At 37.3% G+C, this 19,584-nt stretch overlaps 2 protein-coding genes across 2 annotated transcripts; both read right to left on the bottom strand.

Annotated features, from left to right (window-relative positions):
- Window positions 1–2,572: 2,572 nt before the first annotated feature.
- Window positions 2,573–9,855, bottom strand: LOC115919952. Its single transcript, XM_030974692.1, has 3 exons — window positions 8,989–9,855; window positions 6,398–6,595; window positions 2,573–3,967 (listed from the first exon to the last, which is right to left on the bottom strand). Exons 1-3 carry the CDS (start codon window positions 9,718–9,720, stop codon window positions 2,774–2,776), a joined length of 2,124 nt encoding a protein of 707 aa, XP_030830552.1. The 5' UTR covers window positions 9,721–9,855; the 3' UTR covers window positions 2,573–2,773.
- Window positions 9,856–12,044: 2,189 nt separating this feature from the next.
- Window positions 12,045–17,861, bottom strand: LOC115919951. Its single transcript, XM_030974691.1, has 3 exons — window positions 16,937–17,861; window positions 15,759–15,956; window positions 12,045–14,475 (listed from the first exon to the last, which is right to left on the bottom strand). The coding sequence occupies exons 1-3, from the start codon at window positions 17,657–17,659 to the stop codon at window positions 13,282–13,284; spliced, it is 2,115 nt and encodes a 704-aa protein (XP_030830551.1). The 5' UTR covers window positions 17,660–17,861; the 3' UTR covers window positions 12,045–13,281.
- Window positions 17,862–19,584: the final 1,723 nt, after the last annotated feature.

The following is a 19,584-nucleotide window of genomic DNA, read 5'->3' as shown; positions in this document are numbered from 1 at the left end:
TTTACAACCAATATGAAATGCATCATGTTGTTGTTGTTGTTGTTGGGTTTATCGGCGCTATCCATCGATTCCGATGATTTCTGCCAGGCTGTGTGTGAGGGCGTCTTGCTCTCATTTCTGCTGCTCTACGTTTCTGTGATTCTGATACTTGCCCAGTGTGTGAGATAAAGATTTATCTTGGCCTTTGTTATTGGCGAAGTGCAAGGTTATGGGGGGTTAATGTGCTCGTTACTCATTATTTTTTAGTCATTTAGTGTTAGAGCTGGTTGGAATTAATATGAAGTTTCGGTGTCAATTTATAGGGTTAATGATAAATAATGTGCATCATGAGAACTTAAAGAACCGTTTATATTTTATATCTTATTTAATAAAATAGGCTGATATACAGGACTAGTTTATGTGTACATTCAAACAATTGGGGAGGGTGACTGGAAAAGCTTTCCTCTTTTTAAACTTTAAGATTACATGTATATAGCTTGGAGCCGTGGATAAAAGCATTGTGAATCGTACAATTTTAATTGGAAACGAGTAATTTTACTCAATAATTGACAAGCAACTGTCTCAGAAATTCAGAACTTTCAGTATTTGAAAACATCATTCACTCTGTAAATTAGAGAATCTATAAATGAGTTTCTCTAACTTAATTTATGAATGGAATACCAAATGGCTTTTAAAAAATCCATACCATTAACAATGAAATAAATGTTTTAGTTCAGTTATTTATTTCCATACCGTAGCTCACAACTTGTAAGTTGAAAGGGAACTGACACATGTGAATTTTTCGTTCTCCAAACCATTTATCCTTTTTTCTCCAACTGATTTGTCTGTTACCAAACTACATGTAAGTATGAAAAGTGTTTTATATACAAGTATTATTAACAGGTCATATGAGAAAAGTCAAGAAATGTGTATCTTTTGTGCAAGATCCTACAAAGTAGGCCAACATAGTCATTATACAATCTCTCTTCTTGTTTTTAATTGAAAATGTGAATTTTCACATTATATGGAAAAATAGCACCAGAAACGTGACTTTTTAACATCTAAAGCTTTACATCCTTGCCCTCATCAGAGAAAATTGCAAGAATGAACAGAAGGCCGAAATCAGACAACATAAGCAGAAGCTAAAGGAATAAAGCGTGCAAAAAATAACGGGCTATAGCAAGTACAAGAATAGAATGAGAGTTTGCATGGTGTCTATTAAATGTGGTATACAAGCACAACTCAGTGCTGTGTTTGTAGGGTCACAAAAGACTGAACAATGGACTGAACAAATCCATCCATAAAGCGAATGCTCTTTAGGATCAAATTTGTGCAATATCCTTCCTGAACTCTGTTACATGTATTTGAAGATCATATGAATTTTCTTATTTTTAATTATATAAATTTCTTCAAGAAACACTTTCAACAGTTTAACACCAAATCACAACTACAATACTACATGTACAAGGCAATTTCACACTGGTGATCTGAGAAGCATTTTGCTGATTTTACAAGGCATAGATTTTTTGATGATATATATAGTGTTAAGTTCGTATACGGTATTGGTATGAATTTTACAAGGTCAATGGTTGCTTGCTTTTTTTGCCATCCCGTGGAAAGGAGGAAGAAGAAAAATTTGCAAACGACAGCCAAAAGATTCCCAGCAGAAGTTTTGAAATACTTCAAAGCAAAATTTCTCTGTTTCTCAGATCAGTCCATGTTATAAAGAATGCTTCTTATTTTTCATGTAATAAACTTGTTGCAAAAAACACCTGGGGAGTTCATTTTATTCTTAAATCATTTGTTAAAAGTCATTAAAATTAGATATTAAAAATCGTGTTGCATTTTTTCTATTTATTTAGACTATAACTGAATAAAGAATTATAAACCTTTCAAGTGACTAGCGACTTCATGTAAACTTGAATCATAACCTACTTCTGATAACAATTTCATTTTTTCCTTTCTTCTTCCTCTTTTTAAAGATTCCTACATGTACATGTATGTGGCATAAAAGATTTACAGTACTGAATGTACAGTAATTTCAAAGTGCAACATGCATTGTTCCTTATAACAATAAACATGTACATGTACATGTAGTATTACAAATAGTGGCATTTTGAAATTTGAAATTAAAAACATGTAACGCATTATTAAAGTGTATAACATGTCATGCATGAAATTCTATCAGGGTTGCAATAGAATCTTCTTTTCTGTTAAATCAAAATTTGTATCCCTGAGTACATGTATGATAAATGAAAATATTCATTTGAATTGGATAATATTTCTTTGTAACACCTTAAATGAAGAAATTAAAGAATTCAATTGTATCATAAATCTTACAGAAATCATAATAGGCCATTTTTAAAAGAATTTTTGCTTGTGCACATAATTGATGCTCAAGTTTGTACAAGGATAAATTGTACTTGTAAAAGAATGAAAAATAATTTTGTATTAAATAATGAAAACAGATTTGATGCATGAATATTATTAGTAAACTTCATTCATATACATGAACATTTTGTTTCACAATACATATATATAAAACAATTATATAAACAAGAATACTAGGGCTGGAACTAAAAACCAGGTTTCCCGAGATTGGATGGCAATAAAAATAAAATATGCCCCTTAAAAGTGATCTTTTATATCAGTCAAATAAATAAACACATGCGTAGCTCAGCTCAGTATATTCTCCCATTTTACGTTATTTTCATCCATGTTCAATTGTTTTACTGCTTTTTACCGCAGAGGCCAGTACTGGCAGTTTATTCCGATAATTTCAAAAACAGGGAATCTACTCAAACAGACCATTGTTCTTGTGAAGAAAGAGCTGTGCATCAACATGCACGTGATCAAGGCGTTTACGATTTTCCCGAGTTCTGCTGGTCTCTGTACTCTTACACAGAGGAGTGGCAGCAATAGGCACACAGAGGATACCCTTGGCGAGCTTGCAGAGACCAGGAAAGCGCTTTTCATTCAACCGCCACCAGTTGAGAGGATCTGTCTCTCTGGAAACTGGACGTTCCAACCTGAAGAGGTCAATCACGTCCTCTGGCTTGATACTCTTCTTGTTGAACTCGTCTTCTCCAAGTAACGCAAAGAACGGAGAGTCTTCCTCAACCTCTGGGCTTCCATTCTCCAGCCCTTCTCGGTGGTTTTCTGAAAGTTTCTGCTTCAACCCCTCGACCACCGGGACTCGATCCTCATCGGATAAGAAGCGCAGGTGGTGAAATCTTGGATCAATGGCTGCAGCTTGCATCATCAAAGAGCTGGGCAGGATTTCATTCAGCTGGCAACGTGATTTCAGCTCTGCACTGAGGATGTTCCTGAAGACTTGTCCATCATCAGAGATATCCTCAGCATTGGGGGTATCAATGTGCTGAAGTACTCCATGCATGACTGGTAACCAGCAGGAACCCGACTTGTTCCTGCCATCTCCCATGACTGCTACTGCAGCTTTCACTCCTTGGAGAGCTTGGATTAGCTCATGAAGTACCTTCCATTGAAGATCACTCAGGTTTGCTTCATGGTCGGCACCAAGAACTTTGCAAATCACCTCCTCTAACTCTGCTAGTTGACAAAACATATCGGATATTACTTGCCATCCACTGGAAGTGTCGCATATGGTCAGAGTGAGAGATTTTTTCTGGTCTTTCAGTGACCGTGTCAATTCCTGTTGGCAAGTGCGATCTGTGGACAGGTGGGAGATAAGCTGACCGGCATCTTGAATGAGTTTAGCAAGAGATGGAACACCAAGAGCGTTCTGCACAGAGATTCCCAGGAGCTCCCCTGCACATGGTCTGCTTTCCACGTTCAAAAAGGCACAAATTGATTTCAATACCTTCAGTCTTTCTGTAGTGTCAGCAACTGACTGGACACCATCTGTGCCATACACCATTGCAGGAACATCAGAGATCGTCACACCACAATCTCGGCACATATCCCTAATTTGCTGGGCAACATCTACATCTGTAGCATTCGCCTTTACCTGAAATGTTAAATATTCAAAATCATAGTTTTATGTGGAAAAATAAATATAAATACAAAAATCAATTCCTGTACAAGGCAGCATGTTTAAATTTCATGATTTCTGCTTTAAAGAAAACTTAACTTATATATACTGGTATCCTTATCAAACTTGGTGCCATTTTGTAAACATATGCACGAGTAGTGTAGTATAGAAAATCGCTAGTGTGAGCCTGTGAGGGATTGATTCTTGACAAGACGACTTACTCGGCCTGCCTGCCTGGTATGTGTAGTTTTGTGCACTATACCATGGACTGTTGCAGATTAAATTCTGACTATGACAGTCATTTGCACTTGACATCAATAGTTTATATGAAAAAGCTATAAAGGAAAACAAATTCATATCAATTATATTTTCAAGTTCTCAATTTAGCGACCAAAGCAATGCACAGCTAATGATTGCGTGTAAATCGGATCTTTTAGTTTGATCGGAGCTACACCCTCGCACCTTTGATCAGTATCGGCAAAAGGATTGGTTCAAAAGGATTTTTATTCAATTTTTATTGTTGCACTTGACATTTTGAGCACTTTAATACCTAAATTTACTCGTACACCTGTACCTTGGATAATTCTCTCATGTTAAGCTGCTATCTTGGGTTATAATGACAATGGAAAAAAATGCGTGCCTATATGTATAATAAACAAGGGAAACGCTCTCGGTGGTCTCGCCTGCATTACGCAATTCGATATGATGAAAAATTGAAGTTAGAACATTATTTATAGGAAGGGTGGCCCATTAGCAGGCCCCCAAAAATGAAATCCTCTGAATATAATCAGCATTTTGAAGTGAATATTGATTAAAAAATCATGAACAAATAACAAAAATTGATTCATTTATTCTCATATAAAGTTGTGAAAACATAATCCAAGGCTACTGACCTAAAATGACCTTTGACCTTGTGACCTGGAATTTGTGTCATATGATTTGTGATACTTGATAACCTTTGGGTACAAGTTTCATGGAATTTGAACAAACACTTTTGAAAATATGCTAAAAATTCAAAATCTTGATATTTGATACCACAAAAAAGTCTAAGGGCGCGTTCATGCTTGATTTTGAAGGCAGAATGAGCGATTTGTAACGCTCATCGTAAACGCTCATCGTAATCGCAGTTCCACGGTGCACTGTTCATGCTCACTTCTCCAGGCAATTCTCCTTGGGTGGCCTTCAGCTGGATTCACAAACCTGTGTGCGCATACTACGTAGACCCACTAGAGGTCAGTGCGTTGACCCCATTTAAATGCGTTTACAAATTGTAAACGCATCTTTTTGTGAGTTTACGATCGGTGATCGTGATCGCCGTTTTTCAGTGATTCTACAAAAGTGAGCATGAACGCAATCGTGTTTTAAACTAAACGCGTAACAGATGCCTGATTCTGGCCGTCAAAATCAAGCATGAACGCGCTTTAAGTTTGTTGACCTAAAATGACCTTAACTTAGTGACCTGAATTCTACTAACATAATTGGGGATACTTGATTACCCTATAGTCCAAGTTTCATTGACTAAGAACTTATACTTTCATAATTATATCAAAATTTCAAAAACTTAACCTTAGGTTAAGTTTTCGAAATGATGCCACAACATAGTCTATGTCTGTTGACCTGAAATGACCTTTGTTACCTGAAATTGAACTCACATGGTTGGGGATACCTGATAACCCTATATTCCAAGTTTTAATGACTAATGATATATACTTTTAAAATTATATCAAAAATTCAAAAACTTAACCCAGTTTGATGTTGACGCCGCCACCGTCACCGGAAAAGCGGCGCCTATGTCTCGCTTTTTGCTACGCAGGCAAGACAAAAATGGCGGCTTTCATGTTTTACCTCTTCTCTTAGACTAATATGATTAATTTCAAAATGGTCTACAACAACTCCAAATGACGAAATAATCCCAGCTCTTCATGTTTTGTTTTTCATTTAATAGCCCAAAACTATTTCAGCATTTTTTTTTCTTCTACAGATTATTTTCCGATCATTTTCATTGATCGACGAATGAAATTTATCTTCTGATTTCACCTGATCAACCGACGATCAGCCCCTGATCTGATTATCGGTTACAGGGTTAATTGCGTGTAAAACAAAAAAGTTCAGACTTCAACAACAAAGAGAAGGGAACACTGGGGACACGTCCAAACAAATTAATTAATGGACTGTGATTGCATTGTGAACAATTCACCTGTCCAAACACTTTGTACATGAAAGAGAGATGGAAAAAGTCACCCTGCCCATCTCTCCCTGAGAGTGATTTTCTTACTGCAATATAAATAAATAACTATTGACCCGGATGTAAATGCCCCCCCCCCCCCCCCCAGTCTGTACTGCTTGTAAGTTTAATTGTAGAGATATTTTTCAGTCCAACTGCAGTTTAAAAAACAAAGGATTTACCTTGACGGTACCAAGGACCCAGCTTTCATTTCTCCAGTCTGTGCTGATAATATGTGATGTGACCGTAATGAAGTTCCTGTTGTGGTAGTCTGTCCATAGATCACAGCTGAGGCCAATTTTCAGGGCACTTGACAACCGCTTGGCAAGCTTGGTCCGGCCTTCTGCCAGTCGGGCAAGTAGACGTTCCTCAAGACCGAACTGTGATAATGAACAAGAATCAAAGAACTTGATGGTTTGATGTGAACTTCAAGAAATCTAGTATTAAGAGTCTGTCTGTCTGTACTATTGTAGCGTAGACTCTAGGATGTTAATTCAACACTCTTCTTCAAATGTTAAATATTAGACTTAGAAAGCAGAGAATCTTTGTAAAATGTAAGGTCACTCTGAAGTAAAAATAGAGAAATCAATACGTTAATTAATATATTTATCCATAGAATTCTAGGTCTACCACTACCAGGCAGTAGAAATACTAATTTTGATAGGGATTTGTTAGATTGGTAAGTAATTGACAAAATACCAGTACTAAAAATTACCAAACTTAGTTAACAGATATAAATAGGCACTCCAGCAAAGCATAGAGGTCAATGCTAATGCATACATGTATTGACCTCTAGCACTGCATACTTGCTGTGAGGCAGGTATTATACACAATACACATCACACAATATTGCATAGACTGCACACAAGGACCGATTGGGCTGATCAGTCAATTTGACACTAGGGTCTAGATATAGTCTGGATCTAGATCTAGACTTACAATATGAATTTTTAAATTATCAGGTGGGCTGTATCTAATACATGTTCTGTTTTTTCGAAAAATAGGAAGGAGGCCCTTTTTTTTTTTCTTTCAAAATGGCCGCTCAAAATGGCCGCTTGGTACATTTTCCCTGACAGTCGGGCTATTTTTCAAGATGGCCGCCGACATTTTTTTTTTTTTTTTTTTAAATCAGAAATAGATCCATTTTAGCAGTGTTTTTCATGTTTTTTTTCTTCTAAATTTTTTTTAAAAATTCTAAAAAAATAAATAAATTAGGAGGCGGCCCCCAAAAAGGAAGCGGGCGGGGATGCTAAACATGTTTATTTTTTTAAATGGCCTAATATTAATTAGGTGGGCTGTATTTTATTTTTATTTCGACCCACTTTTTTGTTAACAAAATAACTTAAAAATGGCTGAATCAAATGCCTTGATATTTGACACACATATGTATAAGCATATGGAAAAGACACGGTAAGGTTTTCAACCTTGACCTTGACTGATGACGTCATCGAGGCGCCATTTTGTGAAACTTTCTGAAAATCAACTTATGATCATATCTTCATAAGGCCATGTAAAATTGATTTCATGTTGATCGTCCCCGCCCGCTTCCTTTTTGGGGGCCGCCTCCTATTTTTTGTTATTTGTTATTTTTTTTTATTTATTTTTTTATTTTTTTTTATTTTTATTTTTTTGAAAGAAAAAAAACATGAAAAACACTGCTAAAATGGCTCTATTTCTGATTTAAAAAAAAAAAAATTTGTCGGCGGCCATCTTGAAAAAAAATAGCCTCGACTGTCGGGGAAAATGTACCGAGCGGCCATTTTGAGCGGCCATTTTGAAATATCAAATATCAAATAACATGGTACACCCTCCTCCTCTTTTTCAAAAAATCCGGACGATCAACATGTAATCAATTTTACATGGCCTAACCTCTTTTAATACAAAAAACATGCCTATCCAAAATCCATTTAGCTCTTTGGAATGAACCGTGACCTTCAATTTTTATTCATATTTAGATAAGAGTAGGAGTCGGAGATATGATTCCATGTCTCATTTGGCCATTAAGTGTATCGTGACAGCATCATAATGGCCTTGGAACTCAAAATATGAATTTGCATATTATGAAGTCAGCATATTTATGTAAAATTGATTGTAGATCTATCTCTGTAAATATTGATCAATTTCTTCCAAATTTTGATATGTTGTACTACAACATATCAAAATATGTTGTACTACAACATATCAAAATGTGGAAGAAATTGATCAATATTTACAGAGTAGCTAAGTCTTAGACAATTCTTTACAAGCTCAGTAGCCACCATTTTTCATTTTGATCACGTCATCATAGTGAAAATTAAAGGGCATATATCAGACATTTCTTAAGTTGAGTGTTATGACTATGCATTATGAAAGGTGAATTTCGTTCACATCATTAATCTAGACTAGCCTAGTCTAGACTACATGATATTGTATTTTAGCAGTAGGTCTAGACCTATCTCGCTTATTTTTGCTCTATTTTGTGTCAAATTTTAGTTGACCAGCCCACCTATACTTGTTCCAAACAAGTATTATACCGGTATTTCTAGTTCTTTTTAACACCAGTAAGGTGAAGGTGTCATCAATTGTCACTATTAAAGTACCGATTAGTGAAATTAGTTGAGTTTTGTACAGTCAGTGGTGCTGGTTTGAAATGTTGAGAATCAAAAGCACAGCCAGGATAGTAGAAATACACCTATCCTAGATCTATGTGTGATAAATAGGCAAAGAGCTAATTTGTGATTCAAATAATCTAGACCTCATGACAAAATCTAGTAGAATTGCTTGTCAAACTTACTGTTGTTGGGAAAGGGTAACCTGCTTGTAAAGCATCAACAAGCGCCCGGAATCCAAGTCCCTCAATGATGTTCACTGGCAATAAATCTTCAATCAGCATTCGAAATATGGAATTGCTGATGCCTTGGGCACGGGAGCTACTACACACGATCTTCCTGAAAATGCCCGGCACATTTCCACTTTTCTGCTGGTGAAGTCTGGCTACAGCTTTCTTCACGGAACTTTGAGCAAGTCTCCTTGCTTTCGTCAGTTGACTCATGGAGTCGCGGTCCCCACCGTTTGCTTCAACATTGATTCCTCCTTCCATGCCTTCGTCTTCAAGTTCCATCTTATTCTTATCGGCTTCACTTTTCGCTTCATCTCCTTCTTGGCCTTCTTTATTTTCTCTTTCTTCATCCTTGGCTTTATCATTATCATCCCTCGATGAGAAAGGACCCGCTGCGAATCTGTAACCACGTTTAACAACGTGACGATCAGGAATAATTTTTGGATGGTACTGGTCAGCATGTCGATTTAACAGATGTTTCCTCAAATTCGAAGTACCGCTTCGGGATGAGGCGGTTAGATGCAAACCGCATAGTTTGCATTCTATGTACTTCGAATTATTTGCTTTCGAAGTGCGGTACTCCATAAAAGTCCACACATCCGACCGACGACGGACCGATCTTAATGGCCTGTTTACGAACTCACTAGAGACTCGCTCTTCAGCTTCTTGAATCAGATTGACCTCCATAATGATCCAGTAACTTCAGATATCACAAAGTCAATTCTGTCTCCAAAATAAAGGAATGAAACAGGTTACAATAAGGCGGATACTTGAAGTTCGAAGACACCACATTGGCTTGCAGATCTCACACAGTTACATGTAAACAGCTGTATCCGCGGCGCGCGGTACGGTGCGGCAGGAAAAACAAGCAAGTTTGCATCCGGGTTTTCGGGTCGCAAATTTTGTTTGTGAAACGTGAATCAATCACGGAGCTGAGACCATAGAGATAGGGCTACGAACTAGTCGTTCGGATGAAAATTATTCATTTAAATTGTATTGACAAAATATTAAGAAATAAGATGCCGCCAGCCACGGCATTTAGTCATCGTAAATAGGCTTATTCTATATCAAGTGAAAAAACATGCCGTTTGTTGTATAGGGTCAAATTTTTCTCTAAACCGTTGCTTTACCTTTTTTTTTGGGGGGGGGGGGGGGACTGACTTAGACAATATTTTGTATAAAGGCAAATAATATATAGTCAACATCAAGTAGTATGGCAAATTAATCGATAGTTATCAGTAGTTGATTGCAATAAACATCGATCATTTTGCGTCCTCACTTTTCATTGGTGGAAAGTTTAGTGAACCCGGCAGGTGGACGTGGATATTGAGAAACATATTTTCGTGAAATCTCCCCGGCACAGGCCGACATATATACTTTCAAGACCTTGGTGATTTTATGAATGCAAGTCTGTCTAGGCCTGGAAACATTCAAAAATCGTAAAGATTGATAAGGTATACAAGTTTAGGCCTAGATTTATTCAGGGGAGAGGAGCAATCGTGGTTCGTTTATAGGTCCTTATCCATCATTTCCCATAGCTCTTTGGAAGCATACAGAGTGTCATGTCACTGATGTGATATGTCATATTAGGACAATCATGCACCCCCAGGAAAATTACCCCACCCCACCCCCTGAAAATATCCCCTAAGACAACTACTCCCCCCCCCCCCGTATTAGGACAATTACCCCCACCCCTACAAATTACCCCCTCCCCTTCAAGGACAACCACCCAGAGGATACTTAACACCCCCCCCCCCCCCCCCCTCTCTGTTCATTAAAGGGGAAGTCTACCCTGATATTATCAAGTTGGTTTTAATAAAAGCAGATTTTTTTTTGGGGGGGGCGGGAAGAATACAGTATTACGTTTTGTCGGATTTCAACAATAAAAATGATTATGCAACCTTGGATTAGCATATCAGGGTCATTGTTTTTGCTCAGTACGTTTAGAACCGTGAGAGGAGAGTTTTGATTGGTTGATGTTAGAGTAAGTTGCATGAGTTTGCAACTTACTCTTTATACTCTACAATTTACCCAACTTTCAAAAGATCAGCCTTTTTTTGCATTCGACTCGGAATTGATACCTAATGATGCTTTTATATTTAGAAAAATGCATGATTAGAGTAAAGAAAAAGAATAGACATTTGTATCATTCTTTGAGATGAAACATCTTTTATTTGAAAAACATGAGTGTATCAATGAAACACAAAGAATACCAAATACTGACACTGTGCTCATTTAGAAACTTCAAAACATCGAAATCGGTATAAAAAAAGTGCTATTTTACTATAACATGTGCATACTTATACTTGATAAGTACATGTTGTAGAAGAAAACAGTTGTAAGCTTTGTCAAGTGTACGTTAAGAAGTTCTGACATCGGCACATTGAAAATATGAATGTACATAATTAAAAACAAATAACAAATCCTGTACAAGCTGTCAGATAGTATTATACTATTACAATATCTTTTCTTTTTAAAAATAGAAAATGTGAACTTCAACATTATATGGAAAAATATCAAGAAAAAAGGACATTTTAAAATCTAAAGCTTTACATCTTTGCCCTCATCAGAGAAAATTGCAAGAATGAACAGAAGGCCGAAATCAGACAACATAAGCAGAAACTAAAGGAACAAAGCGTGCAAAAAAAAATAACGTGCTGTAGCAAGTACGCTAGAATAAGACAAGGGTTTGGTGTTATATGGTAACAAGCACAACTCAGTGCTGTGTTTGTAGGGTCACAAAGGACTGAACAAATCCATCCATAATTAAAGCAAATGCTCTTTAAGATAAAATTTGTGCAATATCCTTCCAGAACTTTGTTAAAGTTAAAGTTGAATTACAATTACTTCTTTTTAATTATATAAATTTCTTAAAGAAACACTTTCAACAGTTAACAAAATCACAACTACAAAACTACATGTACAAGGTAATTTCACACAGGTGATCTGAGAAGCATTTTGCTGATTTTACAAGGCATAGATTTTTTTTATGATACAAAGTGTTAAGTTCATATTGGTATGAATTTTACAAGGTCAATTGTTGCTTGCTTTTTTGCCATGTGGAAGGGGGGAAGAAAAAAATTGCAAACGACAGCCAAGAGTCTGAGAGATTCCCAGCAGAATTTTTGAAATATTTCAAAGCAAAATTTCTCTGTTTCTCAGATCAGTCCATGTTATAAAGAATGCTTCTTATTTTCCATGAACCCGTACCGCGTAATAAACTTGTTGCAAGAAACGCCAGAGGAGTTCATTTTATCCTTAAATCATTTGTTAAAAGTCATTAAAATTTGATGGTAAAAATCGTGTTGCATTTTTCCTATTTATTTTTCATATAACTGAATTAATATTTATAAATCTTTTAAGTGACTAGCGGCTACATTTATCCTTCAATCATAACCTACTTCTGATAACAATTACATTTTTCCTGTTTATCTTTCTCTTTTTATAGAGATTCCTATGTGGCATAAAATGAAATCATTGATTAGATTTACAGTACTGAATGTACAGTTATTTGAAAGTGCAACATGCATTATTCCTTGTAAATAAACGATAAACATGTACATAGTGGCATTTTGAAATTTATAACACGTCATGCATGAAATTCTATCAGGGTTGCAATAGAATTTATTTTTTTAAATCAAAATTTGTATCCCTGAGTGATGTACCTGTATGATAAATGAACATATTCATTTGGATTGGATAATATTTCTTCTTAACACTTTAAATGAGGAAATGAAAGAATTCAATTGTATCAGAAATCTTACAGACTTCATATGAGGCCATTTCTAAAAGAATTTTGAGGGAATGTTAACTGCTTGTGCACATATTTGATGCTCAAGTATGTACAAGGATAATTGTACTTGTAAATGAATGCAAAATAATTTCATATTAAATAATGAAAACAGATTTGATGGCTTGATGCATGAATTTTATTCATAAAATTCATTTATATACATGAATATTTAGTTAACAATATATATATCAAACAATTATATAAACAAGAATACTAGGGTTGGGACTAAAAACCAGGTACCGGGTTAAACAAATAAGATCCCCTTTTCTCGAGATTGAATGGCAATAAAAAATATGCCCCTTAAAAGTGACCTTTTTTAAATAAATGCATGCCTAGCTCGGCTCAGATACACTGTAGGTATAAGCTTCCATTTTAGATTATTTTCATCCATGTTTCCATTTTTTACCGCAGAGGACAGTACTGGCAGTATATTCCGATAATTTCAAACAGGGAATCTACTCAAACAGACCATTGTTCTTGTGAAGAAAGAGCTGTGCATCAACATGCACGTGATCAAGGCGTTTACGATTTTCCAGAGTTCTGCTGGTCTCGGTACTCTTACACAGAGGAGTTGCAGCAATAGGCACACAGAGGATACCCTTGGCGAGCTTGCAGAGACCAGGAAAGCGCTTTTCATTCAACCGCCACCAGTTGAGAGGATCTGTCTCTCTGGAAACTGGACGTTCCAACCTGAAGAGGTCAATCACGTCCTCTGGCTTGATAGTCTTCTTGTTGAACTCGTCTTCTCCAAGTAACGCAAAGAATGGAGAGTCTTCCTCAACCTCTGGGCTTCCATTCTCCAGCCCTTCTCGGTGGTTTTCTGAAAGTTTCTGCTTCAACCCCTCGACCACCGGGACTCGATCCTCATCGGATAAGAAGCGCAGGTGGTGAAATCTTGGATCAATGGCTGCAGCTTGCATCATCAAAGAGCTGGGCAGGATTTCATTCAGCTCGCAACGTGATTTCAGCTCTGCACTGAGGATGTTCCTGAAGACTTGTCCATCATCAGAGATATCCTCAGCATTGGGGGTATCAATGTGCTGAAGTACTCCATGCATGACTGGTAACCAGCAGGAACCCGACTTGTTCCTGCCATCTCCCATGACTGCTACTGCAGCTTTCACTCCTTGGAGAGCTTGGATTAGCTCATGAAGTACCTTCCATTGAAGATCACTCAGGTTTGCTTCATGGTCGGCACCAAGAACTTTGCAAATCACCTCCTCTAACTCTGCTAGTTGACAAAACATATCGGATATTACTTGCCATCCACTGGAAGTGTCGCATATGGTCAGAGTGAGAGATTTTTTCTGGTCTTTCAGTGACCGTGTCAATTCCTGTTGGCAAGTGCGATCTGTGGACAGGTGGGAGATAAGCTGACCGGCATCTTGAATGAGTTTAGCAAGAGATGGAACACCAAGAGCGTTCTGCACAGAGATTCCCAGGAGCTCCCCTGCACATGGTCTGCTTTCCACGTTCAAAAAGGCACAAATTGATTTCAATACCTTCAGTCTTTCTGTAGTGTCAGCAACTGACTGGACACCATCTGTGCCATACACCATTGCAGGAACATCAGAGATCGTCACACCACAATCTCGGCACATATCCCTAATTTGCTGGGCAACATCTACATCTGTAGCATTCGCCTTTACCTGAAATGTTAAATATTCAAAATCTTAGTTTTATATGGAAAAAATACAAAAGTACAAAAATCAATTCCTGTATAAGGCAGCATGTTTGAATTCCATGAATTGTGCTTTAAGAAAACTAAACTTAAATATACTGGTATCCTTTATCCATTTTGTAAACATATATATGCATGAGTAGTCTAGTTTAGAATTTGCTAGTGGGAGCCTGTTAGGGATCGATTCTTGACAAGACGACTTACTCGGCCTGCCTGGTATGTGTAGTTTTGTGCACTATACCACGGACTGTAGCAGATTAAAATATATACAAATTCAGACTATGAGAGTCATTTGCACTTGACATCAATAGTTTATATGAAAAAGCTATAAAGGAAAACAAATTCATATCAACTATCTTCTGAAGTTCTCAATTTAGCGACCAAAGTAATGCACAGCTAATAATGATTGCGTGTAAGCCCTGTAAGTCTGGGATTTGATAGGATCGGAGCTACACCCTCGCACCTTTGATCAGTATCAGCAAAAGTATTACTTCAAAAGGATTTTTATTTTATTTTTACTGTTGTGCACTCTTATACCTAAATTTACTCATACACCTGTACCTTGGATAATTCTCTCATGTTAAGCTGCTATCTTGGGTTATAATGACAATGGGAAAAAATGTGTGCCTACATTATAATACAAAATGGCGGCTTTCATCATGTTTTACCTCTACTCTTAGACTAATATTATTAATTTCAAATGGTCTACAACTCCAAATGACGAAATAATCCCAGCTTTGCATGTACTTTTTGGTATTTAATAGCCCAAAACTATTTCAGCATTTTTTTTCTTCTACAGATTATTTTCCAATCATTTTCATTGATCGGCGATTGGAATTTATGTTCCGATTTCACCTGATCGGCAGACGATCAGCCCCTGATCCGATTATCGGTTATAGGGTTAATTGCGTCTAAAACAAAGATATTCGAACATTACCTCATAAAAGTTCAGACTTCAACAACAACGACTGGGGACACATCCAAACAAATTAATTAATGGACTGTGATTGCATTGTGAACAATTCACCTGTCCAAACACTTTGTACATGAAAAAGAAATGGAATAAGGTCACCCTGCCCATTTCTCCTTTTGAGTGATTTTTCTACTGAAATATATATAACTATTGACCCTGATGTAAATGCCCCCCTTCTCCACCCCCAGTCTGTAGTCTGTACTGCTTATAACTTTAATAGTAGAGATATTTTTCAGTCCAACTGCAGTTTATAAAACAAAGGATTTACGATCATTTACCTTGACGGTACCAAGGACCCAGCTTTCATTTCTCCAGTCTGTGCTGATAACATGTGATGTGACCGTAATGAAGTTCCTGTTGTGGTAGTCTGTCCATAGATCACAGCTGAGGCCAATTTTCAGGGCACTTGACAAACGCTTGGCAAGCTTGGTCCGACCTTCTGCCAGTCGGGCAAGTAGACGTTCCTCAAGACCAAACTGTGATAATGAACAAGAATTAAAGAACTTTATGGCTTTATGTCAAATCTATTATTATTAAGAGTCTGACTGTCTATACTACTGTAGCGTAGGATGTTAATTCTACTTAATTCAACACTCTTTTTCAAGTGGGGAGTGCTTAATATTTGACTTAGAAAGCAGAGAATCATTGTAAGGTCACTTTGAAATTAAATAGAGAAATCAATATGTTCATTACAAATTCTATAGCCATCTAGACCATTATAGACCTGGGTCTACCACCCGGCCCCCCACTCAGTGTTATTTAGGGTACGCATATGCTTGTTCCCTCTTTTTGAAAGCACCCCCTATCTGAGGACTGCCAACATTTCTGAACCCCCCTTTCGCGGGCTTTTTGCAGGCTTTTCCTGCCTTGTAGACCCCCTAAATCATGAAAAATGCTCAATGTATCTCCCTTAATTCGTAATAATTTCTCAGCAGTCCAAAGAGACGAGAGAAAAAAAAGAAAAAACACCCCATTTTTAAAGAAATCTCCGGGTGAAAAGTTAATACACCCCTTTTTTTTTTACAATTCTCGGGCCAGACTTTGTCGCATGAAAAGTTTCCCTTGGCTTTACCGGACATTTTGGTAACACGCATGGGGTCCGTCCATTCTGGGGGGGGGGGGGGGCCGGGGTCTACCACTACCAGTAGAAATACTAATTTTGATGGGGATTTGTTAGATCAGCATCAGCATAAAGTGGCGGTGATCCTGTTGAAATTTCTGATCGTTTCATTCAGTGCTTCGTTCTTATATCCCTGTTTAAACCTGACTAGATGGGTAAGTGAGAAACAAAATATTGGTCTAGTCTACTAAAAATCACCAAACTAAGTTAACAGATAAAAAGGCAAAGAGCTAATTTGTGATTCAAAAAGTCTCGACCCCATGAACAGATGAATATGAATTATGATAAAATCTAGTAGATCTAGATCTAGATCTAGTAGAAGCTTGTAAAACTTACTGTTGTTGGGAAAGGGTACCCTGCTTGTAAAGCATCAACAAGCGCCCGAAATCCAAGTCCCTCAATGATGTTCACTGGCAATAAATCTTCAATCAGCATTCGAAATATGGAATTGCTGATGCCTTGGGCACGGGAGGAAGTACACAAGATCTTCCTGAAAATGCCCGGCACATTTCCACTTTTCTGCTGGTGAAGTCTGGCAACAGCTTTCTTCATGGAACTTTGAGCAAATCTCCTTGTTTTCGTCAGTTGACTGATGGAGTCGCGGTCCCCACCGTTTGCGTCAACATTGATTCCTCCTTCGCCCTCCAGTTCCATCTTAATCTTATCAGCTTCACTTTTCGCTTCAACTCCGTCTTGGCCTTCTTTATTTTCTCTTTCTTCATCCTTGGCTTTATCATTATCATCCCTCGATGAGAAAGGACCCGCTGCAAATCTGTAACCACGTTTAACAGCGTGACGATCAGGAATAATTTTTGGATGGTACTGATCAGCATGTCGATTTAACAGATGATTCCTCAAATTCGAAGTACCGCTTCGGGATGAGGCGGTTAGATGCAAACCGCATAGTTTGCATTCTATGTACTTCGAATTATTTGCTTTCGAAGTGCGGTACTCCATAAAAGTCCACACATCCGACCGACGACGGATCGATCTTAATGGCCTGTTTACGAACTCACTAGAGACTCGCTCTTCGGCTTCTTGAATCAGATTGACCTCCATAATGATCCAGTAACTTCAGATATCTCAAAGTCAATTCTGTCTCCAAAATAAAGGAATGAAACAGGTTACAACTAAGGCGGATACTTCAAGTTCGAAGACAGCACATTGGCTTACAGATCTCACACAGTTACATGTAAACAGCTATCCGCGGCGCGCGGTATGCACATGGTGTCGGTGCGGGGGAAAAACAAGCAAATTTGCATCCGGGTTTTGATCTGAGCCCATAGAGATAGACTACGAACTAGTCGTTCGGATGAAAATTATTCATTTAAATTGAATTGACAAAATATTAAGAAAGAAGATGCCGCCAGCCGCGGCATTTAGTCATCGTAAATATACTTATATCAAGTGAAAAAACATGCCGTTTGTTTTAGGGTCAATTTTTTTCTCTAAACCGTTACTTTACTCTTTTTTTTTTTGACTGACTTGGGCAATATTTTGTATAAAGGCAAACTATATATAGTCAACATCTAGTAGTATGGCAAATTAATCGATAGTTGTCAGTAGTTGATGGCAATAAACATCGATCATTTTGCGTCCTCACTTTTCATTGGTGGAAAGTTTAGTGAACCCGGCAGGTGGACGTGGATATTGAGAAACATATTTTCGTGAAATCTCCCCGGCACAGGCCGACATATATACTTTCAAGACCTTGGTGATTTTATGAATGTAAGTCTGTCTATATAGGCCTGGAAGGATTCAAAATCATAAAGATTGATAAGGTTACACAAGTTTAGGCCTAGATTTATTCAGGGGAGAGGAGCAATCGTGGTTCGTTTATAGGTCCTTATCCATCATTTCCCATAGCTCTTTGGAAGCATACAGTGTCATGTCACTTACGTGATATGCCATGGTAGGACAATCACCCCCAGGAAAATTACCCCCCCCCCCCCACCCCCTGAAAATATCCCCTAAGACAACTACCCCCCCTTCAAGGACAACCACCCAGAGGATACTTAACACCCCCCCCCCCCCCTCCCCATTCATTAAAGGGGAAGTCTACCCTGATATTATCAAGTTGGTTTTAATAAAAGCAGATTTTTTTTGGGGGGGGGGGGGTGGGAAGAATACAGTATTACGTTTTGAGGAATTTCAACAATAAAAATGATTATGCAACCTTGGATTAGCATATCAGGGTCATTGTTTTTGCTCAGTACATTGAGAACCGTGAGAGGATAGTTTTGATTGATTAATGTTAGAGTAAGTTGCATGTGTTTGCAACTTACTCTTTATACTCTGCAATTTACCCAACTTTCAAAAGATCAGCTTTTTTTTTGCATTTAACTCGGAATTAATACCTAATGATGCTTTTATATTTAGAAAAATGCATGATTAGAGTAAACAAAAAGAATAGACATTTGTATCATTCTTTGAGATGAAACATCTTTTATTTGAAAAACATGAGTATATCAGTGAAACACAGAGAATACCGTTTTGTACTCTGGTCACAGTGCAGGACACTGTGCTCATTTAGAAAGTTCAAAACATCGAAATCGGTATAAAAAAGTGTGATTTTACTATAACATGTGCATACTTATACTTGATAAGTACATGTAGTAGAAGAAAACAGTTGTAAGCTTTGTCAAGTTCTTATAAAGGAATACCACAAATTTGCTCATCACGCTAACTTGATCTTGCACATTTCACCGATGGATTGTAGGGTGGTTAGTTACGTACAAATTTCTTGCCAAATTAATTTCCATACATAAAATCTTATAAGTTTTCATAAAGCAATGACCAATTTTTTAAATTTGTTACTGGATCATTTTATTTGACATACAGGTACATGTATGTACAATAAGCTATCCTCGCGTATGCTCCTACATGTACGTTAAGAAGTTCTGATATCGGCACATTGAAAATATGAATGTACATAATTAAAAACAAATAACAAATCCTGTACAAGCTGTCAGATAGTACTAGGG

Source organism: Strongylocentrotus purpuratus, unplaced genomic scaffold, assembly GCF_000002235.5.
Source record: "Strongylocentrotus purpuratus isolate Spur 01 unplaced genomic scaffold, Spur_5.0 spur5_scaffold_7, whole genome shotgun sequence".
Classification (NCBI taxonomy): domain Eukaryota; kingdom Metazoa; phylum Echinodermata; class Echinoidea; order Camarodonta; family Strongylocentrotidae; genus Strongylocentrotus; species Strongylocentrotus purpuratus.
Note: the sequence above shows the minus strand (reverse complement) of the source record. Positions and strands in the feature narration are given on the sequence as shown.

Coding starts and splice junctions, on each gene's coding strand:
- LOC115919952 (XM_030974692.1), bottom strand. CDS start 9,720: ATGGAGGTCAATCTGATTCAAGAAGCTGAAGAGCGAGTCTCTAGTGAG. Junction 6,596..8,988: donor GTTACCCTTTCCCAACAACA/GTAAGTTTGACA, acceptor TCATTATCACAG/TTCGGTCTTGAGGAACGTCT. Junction 3,968..6,397: donor GGGTCCTTGGTACCGTCAAG/GTAAATCCTTTG, acceptor TTAACATTTCAG/GTAAAGGCGAATGCTACAGA.
- LOC115919951 (XM_030974691.1), bottom strand. CDS start 17,659: ATGGAGGTCAATCTGATTCAAGAAGCCGAAGAGCGAGTCTCTAGTGAG. Junction 15,957..16,936: donor GGTACCCTTTCCCAACAACA/GTAAGTTTTACA, acceptor TCATTATCACAG/TTTGGTCTTGAGGAACGTCT. Junction 14,476..15,758: donor GGGTCCTTGGTACCGTCAAG/GTAAATGATCGT, acceptor TTAACATTTCAG/GTAAAGGCGAATGCTACAGA.